At 34.9% G+C, this 10,963-nt stretch overlaps 1 protein-coding gene across 1 annotated transcript; it reads right to left on the reverse strand.

Moving 5' to 3' along the window:
- Positions 1–1,525: 1,525 nt before the first annotated feature.
- On the reverse strand, positions 1,526–3,513 carry LOC131165990 (NAC domain-containing protein 43). Its single transcript, XM_058124195.1, has 3 exons — positions 3,119–3,513; positions 2,711–2,979; positions 1,526–2,448 (listed from the first exon to the last, which is right to left on the reverse strand). The coding sequence occupies exons 1-3, from the start codon at positions 3,300–3,302 to the stop codon at positions 1,687–1,689; spliced, it is 1,215 nt and encodes a 404-aa protein (XP_057980178.1). The 5' UTR covers positions 3,303–3,513; the 3' UTR covers positions 1,526–1,686.
- Positions 3,514–10,963: the final 7,450 nt, after the last annotated feature.

The following is a 10,963-nucleotide window of genomic DNA, read 5'->3' on the forward strand; positions in this document are numbered from 1 at the left end:
ATCACAAGTAGGAGTTGGGACGAATTATTCTAGCATTTTCAACCTACATTTCAACTTCTTGTTGTTTACAGTGATCAAGGAATCCACTTTTATCATATGCTGATTTTTCTTCTTGTTTTATATTGTTTAGGTTATTGTATTCGTCGGCTTGGAAGTCTTGCTGGTTGGTTTTGTTCTTATATCATGATGGAATGCTTCTATATTGGAGTATTGGTCTGCTTGTTGCCGCATATAGCCTATTGGCTTGCTCCTTATTGCAGACAGCTAGCATTCCTTATTGTTCGATGAAGTTTAGGCTACTATGCTAAAGGACTAGTGTTTTTTGTTTGCTGTTATCAGTTGATTTAGTTTTTTGTTTTTTCCCCTTTCATGATGTTATGCTACTAGATCAAAGAGTTGAAATCACTGTAACTCAAGCTTCTAACTACTTGATGAGTATGCACATTCTAGTATTAATTGAATATCATATTAGTTTTACCTGAAAACACTAAGCTAATAGTTTTATATGATCAAAAAAACATATTTATATATGCTATATATCTCAAAACATACATACATCCATTTTAAAATAAATTGCATATCTATATAAATGTTTGTATATTTTTACATACATACATACATATATATATATATATATACTTTTTAAAATAAAATTTTCATTTTCAAAACTAACCAATTATATGATTTTATACTAGATTGGAATGAATTTAGTAAACAATGAAATAGAAATTTTATATTACCAATTAATTAAGTTTCATAAAAAAATTCAAGTGTATGGAGACATAACACAAGCTAAAAGCATTTTAGTTGTATCAAACAATCTTTTAGTCTCATTTTATATTGAATTACTTCTAGTAATAATAATAATAACATTATCATCCCCACACCATTAAATTTTTTTCGCAATGTACCGTCATACATATACAAGTCACCGATTGGACGACTTGGTTGACTCAATGTTTCAAGCCTATGATTGTGTGCAACCGAAGCTTTATGCGGAAACTTCAAACTTGGGTGGAGCAAAGAAGCCCGGATGAGAAAAAAAATTATTGTAATTACTGGAAAGCTATCAATTCCAACAACAATGCGGACATAAAAGAAAAGTCCCGTTTCTCCATGATGAATAATCCACCCATGTCTTTAAAAGAAGCAAGAATCTCTCTCTCCCTGTTCTCATTTTTAGGCGGAGCCCAAATGCGTCACCCTTTTGACTATTTGAGGCATGAGCGGAGCTGATCGGGGCCTAACTCCTCCATCATCAGCAAGCAGACAAGCATAGTAAGTCGGAGATCATCAATTCTTGGACAACCTTGTTGCTCTCTTTAAGGGAGGAGAAAAAAAAAAACAAAACAAAACAAAACAAAAGGAAGAAAAATCCTCTTAAGTGAGAATATATATAATTGCATTTGGAAATTGTCTCGCGCTTCTTACTAGACAGCATTAAAATCGAAAATGGATGACATCGTGATCGACCGTTGTTTAAGTGGAGTTTATAATTAATGGTTGTTGACAATGCACCCTCAACTTAACATAATTCTTCCCTTTATTCATCTAATGCAATTTCATGTATATTATCACATAATTAATTACTGTAACAATAATTAATAGATCTTCCGACTTTAGAACTAGCTAGAATTAATGATATTATTATCATCATCTTCATCATCATCATCATCTACCATAGGCTTATTCTGTTATAGCGTTTGACAAGTGGCAAAGTGGATCGGAGGACGAGAGAGATGATCTGGTTAAACTCCACAGATCCCCCATTTCACTGCTATAATCCGAGGCAGCATGATAAGACCCGGTGGATGACGACGACCGTAACTGGGGCAATTGCAGATGATCATGGTTTTCGCGACCATGATCGTGATCACGGGGCCAAGAAAAAGCCATGGTGGGGTCATTGAAACATGCAAGTTGCTTAGCCGTCTGCTCAGTTTGGCCATTGAAGTGAGAAGCTACCAGACGATCAAAAGCAGCCCAGTCACTGAGTCCCGCTTCCATCTGAGCGAAAACTGAGTCCGGATCGCCACTCACCTGGTTGGGGAGGGGGCCGTCATTGTCGGAGGGTACGTCCGCTGGCACCTGACTGATAGGCTGCAGGTAGCAACCTTGGCAGCTGGCAGAGGCTGAGTTTGGGCTCTCTACGCTGGGAAGTTTGGTGAACATTCTGTCATATTGGAAACCATTGTTGATGAGAAATCTTGGCCGGTTGTTTCCTTCGAATTCTTCTTTGCAAGTACCACTCCACTGCATGTACTGAAGTGCATGATCTAAAGCTACTTCTTCATCATTTGATGTCAGAAGCATCTTGTTCCTGGCTTCATCACTAATGGAGGAATTGACGGGGCTGTCTAGTGATTTGTGGTGACTTTTCTTCTTGAAAATGCGGCAAACCACCCATCCTTCTTCCTGCGCTGCTTCACCACTCAACGCATTGGAGACCTTTATATATTAATTTTTAATGTCATCAGCACAGTCATAGTCAATATGGGAGGTTGGTCACACCCCCTACTTAATTAATTAATTATATATATAGTTGACAATAATTAATTAAAACGATAATTTAATAAAGATTGAACAGCAAAGAAATTATTTAATTTTACAAGTGATATAGCGTCGCGAGATTAGTAAATAATCATTTCATTTCGATATTAGAATTTGATAGCTCTCGTGAAAAATTGTTGTGTATTTTCATAAAACTTACATTGGTGTCGGTCACGTTATCGTCAAGTCTATATTCGTGCATAATCCAATCGGATTTCTGGCCATGTGGAGCTCGGCCTTTGTAGAAGACAAGAGTTTTCCTCATTCCAATTCGTTGGAAGTTGCTGTAGATGACCTTATCACGGCCAGTGGCCTTCCAAAAACCTGCAGTAGTTGCTCGATTTGTGCGTGTTCCTGTCGGGTATTTCTTGTCTTTGTGGCTGAAGAAGTACCAGTCATTTTGAGGGGCGGATCCTATTTTACACTTATCTGCAAAACCCAGAGCACAGCACAATTAATCAACATCATGAACAAACAAGTTATGTGTGAAATAAAATTAAGTAATGAGATCTATCTCGTCACATAGGGATAAAGGGAATTGAATGAGATCAAATAAATTAAACAGCACCTTGTATGTCCCATGGCTCGAGCTTGTTGAGATCAACATCACGGATAACATCCATGTCAATCTTCTCATAGGCCACCTTCTTCCTCAAGTAGTAATGCAGTAGTTCCTCCTCGGTGGGATGAAATCGGAAGCCCGGAGGGACCTGAGACTGCCCATTTACAGATATATTCATGTTTTCAGGCATAATATTGCAGGAGATAGAAGATGGAGATATAGCTAGAAATAATGGGAGGAAGGGCTAGCTAGCTAGCTTGCTATAGAAACAAGTTTGGTGTAGCCCAATGAGTATATAGAGGATTATTTATATGGGTTAATAGGAGGACATGAAGCCCAGTGTCCAAAATAAAATAAACTAAAACAAAATACACGTGAGATGGGAATCTAAGTACAGCCAGGGGTGACATGATGGCCATTGGCGTAATTTTAAGCCGGGTTAGTTTTACTATGCAGCGGCCTTCGGAGACGAGCCACCTACTAGCAAAAAACTAGCAGAATTCATGACGGTGAAAGAGAAGGAAATAAAGGGTACATGTAAACAAATTAAAGTTAAACTGTTTATGGAAATTGAAGTGTACCTGTGGCCCCAAACGAGAGAGAGAGAGAGAGAGAGTGAGAGATCCCACGAGGACGTTGGGTATAACCAGAGAGTGCAGGGCGCAGGCCTCCATCGTCAACTACGACCTTCGACCTTAAAATCTCCACAGAAAAGCTCCTCTAATCTAACCCACCGTTATCTCTCTCTCTCTCTCTCTCCCTCCCTCTAGGATTTTTTTTTTTTCTTGCGCAACCACCGCAACTAGAAAGAGATGATGGGGTCGGGAGGAATTTCGCTATCATGGACCGTAGTAAAGAAAGAGATCAATGATGGAATCGACAGTATTAGGCCTTTGAAAAAAGGCATCGCCATTTTTCCATGCCTCGGTTGCTGCAGGCGGTTCCGAATAATACGTACGTACCTGCATGATAACTCTCACGTCCTTCACGTTTCTGGCTACCGACTGCATTTGTTCCATCGCCTTAATTACTATACATTCCATTTTTTTTACACAAAGTGTAAAATTTTCTATTTGCAATAGCGAACAACATTTTGAGAGAATTATTGCAGCACATGACAATCTTCCAATTAAATAGCACTATCTAATTGATTTTTCCTTTTTCCTTTCTTGAAATTTCACTAGTTAAAGTAAAAATAAAATTGTTTTTAATGGGTCTTGAGGGGAGCCCACACCGAATTGGATGGAGACCCAAAGAGTGGAGAAACAATCCAGTGACCTCCCTTCCATGTGTCTGTATATCTACTTCCCTCTTTGCAGTCAATGACAATCTTCCAATTAAATAACACCAACTAAATGATTTTTCGTTTTTCCTTTCTTGAATTTTCATTAGTTAAAGTACAAACAAAATTGTTGCTAATGCATCTTTAGGGGGAGCCCACACCGAATCGGATGGGGACCCAAAGAGTGGAGAAATTATGCAAGGAATCTCTCTCTCCATGTGTCTGTGTCAATCTTTGATATTAATGAATGTATGACTAATTTGTCACATGTATAACATTAAGGAAACTGACACACGGACACGTGAAGGGGGCGAGGGGAAGAGGTCCACTGTATAATTTCTCCAAAGAGTGCTAGTTGAGATAATGGATTTTTTAATGTTCAAATGAGTGGCTACTAATATGCAATTTTCTAGGTCACAGTTAGGTCACCGAATTACAACTAATTTTTAGGTCACTAATAAGTTAAACTTTGGTTAGGAACTAGTAATAGAATAGTGCTAAGCAGTGCGACTATGTGAAATTAGAGAATGTATCAAGGCCCGCTACACATCCATCATTAGAAATGATACTTGATTAACTTACTATTACCCATTTTGATCTCACCTAAACAAGACTCTTAATTTTTCTTTCACATTTATTTAGTTATAGGCCTTTTAAATATTGAAGAACCCCAAAATTGTTCTTACCATAAATCTTAAAAGTATGTCATTGCACCACTTTTGAGATATGTCATTGAATTTATTAATAAATTTAATTTTCACAAAAGTAAGCATAAATAAGACAAGCGAAAATACAAGGTGTACAGAGTTTTTAGGAATCTCACCCCTAGCAAAGATCTTTAGGAGACCTAAAGTTTCCCCTTCTCCTATTTATGTCTTCGAGTCAGAGGTTTCGCACACAAGAGATCATGCAATAACTAATTTTAAAAAATGGTTTTTCTTTTTTAATTTTTTGGTAAAAAAATAGCATATAAGCATTAAGAAGAATGAAAACACACATTTTTCATGACTTTTATTCATTATAATAAAAAATAATTAATAATGATAGAATTATTAAGAAGCAATAAATGCATACTAAAACTTTACATAACAATACTGACATACAAAGACATATGGAGAACCAACCTAACTTGTACGTAAACACATGCATCCATGCACACGTTTCTGCTGATTTACACGTGCATGAGTCCAAAAATGTTTACACTTACCAATACATGCATACCTACATAATCACACACCCATGGATACATGTACGCATATGCACAAAAAATGTAGTGTTATACAAATGCATGCATGCTCATAAACTCCACATGCACAAAATCATATATATATATATATATATATATATATATATATATATATATAAACATAAAAATAAAAAAGTACTTTTGAAAGTCACTTTTTAAAGTGCCTAGTGAAGCATCCAATTTTGTAATATAGTAAAAAGTTTTTGCTATTTTATAATACATATTAAATGTTAATATGTATATTGTTTAAAACTCGGTTACGACATTTTAGAATCGTCATAAGACATGTTGTAGTATACTAAATTATATCATTTTTAAAATGTTATAAAACGTGTTTGACATTATTATCAAATAGATATTCATCAATGACCTTTTAGTTATTATGCCTATATCAATCTAAAAATGTTATAAAACATGTTTGATATTGTTATAAAATACATATTCTCCAGTGAAATTTTTCTAAAATGCCGATTATCTTTTTAGAAAATGATAATAAACTACACTAACTATGCTATATATTATAATTAAAGGGAAAAAAAAATTAGTGCACAACAGAACATAATTTTGTTCAGAAGTTGTTTTCTTAATGTAATCCATTATCCTTTTGTTTTAGAAGGCTAGCTACTTATAGCAATTTGCAGCTAGACATGAGTGATGCATAAATATAAAATGGAAGTTATTAAGGCACAGCCAAGGTAACATAAAATAAGAAATATATATAGCCATCAATAATTCTCAATTTTCGATTTATAGAAATGGAATGTTTTAATATTTCAGCAACACTCATGCATAATGTGTATTTTGATCAATTTTTAATTTGAAGACATATCAGTGAATCATTTATACAAAACAATGCTCCCAATTCTATTTTATACACCTCCATAATTTTTTCTTTGGCTCCACAACCGTATTAGTCGGAAGCACGAGAAGTCAAGTCAATACGAGTTAAGATAGTTCCAGCCATTTTTACCTTCTCTAGTGGGTCATCATTTGCCTCAAACTAATCAATTAGAAACCAATTTTACATGAGTTTTCACAGACAGATACTATAAATTAGACCTCTACATTGAGCTATAAAAAAAAAAAAAGAAAAAGGACCAGTACCTAAATCAAAAGTTGCAAGTAAACTATACCACAGTATGAAGAAAGAAAATAAAATAAAGAAAGAAGCCAGTGGATGATAACCAATAAAATAGTGCTAAGAAATTATATGACAGCAGAAAAAGAATACAAATAAATGAATAAATTAAAACAAAGAAGATGGTACTTGAAATTCTTTGGAACCTTTGAGAGTTGCCTTGACTTGATCAAAGTTGAAGTTGTTGCACCTGAGAAAATGTGTAGATGGGTTTCTTAATAATTGAGAAAGGAAGCCAGGTCATGCAAACAATTGCCACAATAGATCCCAATCATAATTGTATCATGATCACACTTTGTATCTTAACCAAATTGACCATAAAATTGATCCAAACATAGAAAAATTATCACATTACCTTCCCATAATTTTGTGTTTTCCTCGTGTCATCTCTCAAATATTCCAAGCTCACATTTTCTTCAAACTCATATACCATCGACTAGATCCACCAGAGCTTCCCTTAACCACATTATTTCTTATGAAAGAAAATTGTACTACAAGGAAGAGTATAATCAAATGCACATTACTAAATTCTAATCAAACCAATAAAATACTAATTAATGCTTGCATTAAACAAAGGCCATAGTTGTCACTAGAAAATACCCATGTCGTTGTGGACAATCAAGTGACTAAGTGGGGCCTAGGGTAAAAAGCTCATATTATGTGAATATTGGAGCCAATATTATATTAATTATTATGTAAAATAAACAAAATCATTTACACAAAAATAATTCAAATAGATAAAAGTGAATAAACTCCAAACCACCTCAATAGAATCTCATGTCTTTACAATCCAAAACGTCTATGAATATGTTGTGGCCTTGTGACTAATTCAGCCTTTTGAAAGATATATTCTTGCAATACAAAGATTTGTAGCTAAGTTTATTACCAGAAAGTTTCAAATAATTTATATCTTTTTAGCAAAACATCATGTGCATATATTTACACTAATAAGAATTTGCAGCACTTTCATCCCAAAAAAAAAAAAAAAGGAAAATAATAGAGAGAAAAAGGACATCCTTAGCCAAACTATGAAGTGGCCTAGTTAAACCATTTGGTATAGTTGTCAATCAAAGGTGTATTGCCATTTTATGCAATATGTTGTGATGCAGAGGTGATTTCTATGGTATAGTTGATATCTTCACAAAATCTCTTGGATATGGTCATTTTCTGCACATATGTAGCAAGTTCGGCATGTGTCCTAACTCGAGGGAGAGTGTTAGGCTTAGGTAAATCATTTTGTGAACAAAGGAGTTAACTATTTAATAACAAAATAGGGAATATATGTTAAATTGTTATTCGTAAGGATGTTTGTGAAAGTTGTTTTAATAATATACTAAAGTTACCTCTCCTCTCTTTTCTTTATCTTCTTCTTTTTAAGTATTAGGACTCAAAGAAAACTAAAGGGATAGAAAAGACATCGTTCGCTATAGAGATAAGGCATTTAATTGAAAAAATGATAGAAGAGTAGGTTCAAATAAAATATAGAAATAAAACAAGGATGTAGGAAAAGGGTCTAAAATAATCCAAATATAAAAAAAATTTTAAAATTACTTTTCGAAAGTAATGGTGTAGTCCCAAGCGGGGGATTGGGGGGGGGGGGGGAGGTGGGGATGAATTGGGTATTTTAAAAACTTAACGTACAGATGCTTGATTTATTTTAAAACTTATTTATCACGTCCCCTGACTGTTTCAATCACAACGAAAAACTAAGCAGCGAATAGTTATACCAATCAACAATCCTAAATATATAATCATATGACAAGTTATATTATTTTTCAGCAAATTTATATTAAACCATACAAATATAAATCTAGAATTTGAAAAATTTACCAATCAATATCAAACGATATTAAATTACCTCAGCCGATCCACTCAATACTGAATTTTACAATTTCAACAGTGCTTGATTTACAATGGAAATTTAAATCATTCAAGATAGATATTTGTGGACCTTATAGTTCATGCCCGATTTTTTATTATGACAAATACTCATTATATCTAATGGGTGTTTGAGATTATGTGCAGGAACATAAATTGTCAAGATGAAGATGCACATAGAGAAAGTGAAGAGTCAAGACCCAATCATTTTATGTTGTAATATATAATTCATTTAAATAAATGGTATGTAATAGTAATTAGGGTTTTTACGTGTAATAATCACACACATCACATGCATGGTCTAATAGGTGAGTTCAAATTGAATCATAACTAAAATTGGACCTAGAAAAGACGCTAAGACACTCACCATTGCACTTATATGTGTCAGGAATTTGAATAGGGTGAATGTGAAATGAAACATGACCGAAATGCACAAAATGTGCACCTTCGGTCGACCAACCTAGGCAATTCATTTTCGCCTCGGTCGACCGAACCCGATCTAGGTCAACAAGTTAACTGCGTCCCGGTCAACCGAACTATGCAGTTCAAAATGACCGCGGTCGACCAAGCCTCCTTGAAGTCAACATTATTGACTTCCTAGTCGACCGAGCCATTTTTGTATTGCACCAACCTGGTCGACCGAGTTCCCACGTGTGGGAACCCAACGTTCTAGTCGACCGACTGGCTTAGTTCATTTTCATCCTGGTTGACCGAACTTCGGACATTCAGAAAAATTGCCTCGGACATACATGTCTGGTCGACCAAGAGGGCAGTTCATTTTTAGCTCGGCCGACTGAACCCCAAGAACTTGGGTGGACCGAAAGTGTTTCTGGTCGACCGGTGCTCTCGGTTTGGACCTATTTTTTATCGCGGTTAACTCAGTTAAACAGGTTTAAAATAATTTAAAAATCATTAAATATTTTCTAATATTCCCGACCATGTCCCTAACGGTTATAATTGTAGGGGAGTCTATAAATACCCCTTCATTTGGGATGATTAGCAATAAGATTAGCAAACCCGATTAAGAAATTCTTTCTCATTCTCAAAAATCCTACTACTCATTTTTACACTCCTTTCACTCATACTTACCTTCTCCTTTTGCTTAAACTCTCTGTAGGTTGATTGAGTGATTGTTCTTAAAGGTTTGCTCTCCTTTTTGGTTTGATTGAAAAGATTTTATTGAGAGCCAAACCTAAGTATTCTAAGGGGGCTTTGTTCCTAAGAAGACTTGCATTAAACTTCTTGAGTATTGCATATTGGTTGCAATATCTTAGGAAGTTTGTATTTGTGTTTGGGTTGCAAAAACTTTTTCAAAAAACATTCTAAAATATCTTGGGCGATTTATTTTGATGTGTTGTTGAAAATATATTTGTTTATATGAGATTAATCATTGTTGCAATATTCATTGACTTACATATCATTTTGCTGAATACAAAGATTAAATATCTTTTGCAAACCAAGCATATACATTATTTGACATCTACGTGATTGAGATATCTTGCTGATTAATATACTTGAGACTTTCTTGATATCTTTGTGTGAACACGTTGGTTGAATATCTTGTGATATAAAGATTTCTTGGTGACACTCTCACACACTCATTACATTAATAGCAAATATATTTGAGAGTCAAAATATTAGACCACACCGAGCTTACATATTAAATCATTTTGTGGTGTACGTGACTGAGCATATCTGGGTACATATCTGCTTTACCCGAAAGCATAATCACTGTACCAATATTCATTGATTGTAAAATCCAAGTGTTTTCAGGCGTCGCCTGAGGGGGCGGTAATCTAGCCTGGTAAGGATTGGTTGTAAAGGTTGATGTCAGTCCTATGCTAATTGACCTAATTTGTTTAGGTGTCACTTCACCCGTTTAAGTGAGCAATTACTTGTGCTTTTAGCCAAGGTGAGGACGTAAGCAATTGGCCGAGCCTCGATAACATTTATGTGTGTCACCTTTACTTTACTGTTTTCTGGTGTATGTGTGTATGATTAGATTGCCTTATTTACTTTCAAGTATACATTTACATTACTTGCACTAGATTGACCATAGGGTTGTGAATATACTAGTGTTAGAATATTTGTCTAGGGATTAAATTTTAAAAATACCAATTCACCCCCCCCCCCCCCTTTTGGGATCACGATAAAGCTTACAGTTGGTATCAGAGCCACGTAGTATAGACTAGCTGTTATTTTGCAAAAGATCACATATGGCTCTGTAGTCTTGATGTAAATGAATTTAACATAATTATAGCATGTTCTACTACAAAAGAAATATGGGATAAGTTAGAGGTCACATAT

The sequence above is a fragment of the Malania oleifera genome, chromosome 10, assembly GCF_029873635.1.
Source record: "Malania oleifera isolate guangnan ecotype guangnan chromosome 10, ASM2987363v1, whole genome shotgun sequence".
Classification (NCBI taxonomy): Eukaryota; Viridiplantae; Streptophyta; class Magnoliopsida; order Santalales; family Ximeniaceae; genus Malania; species Malania oleifera.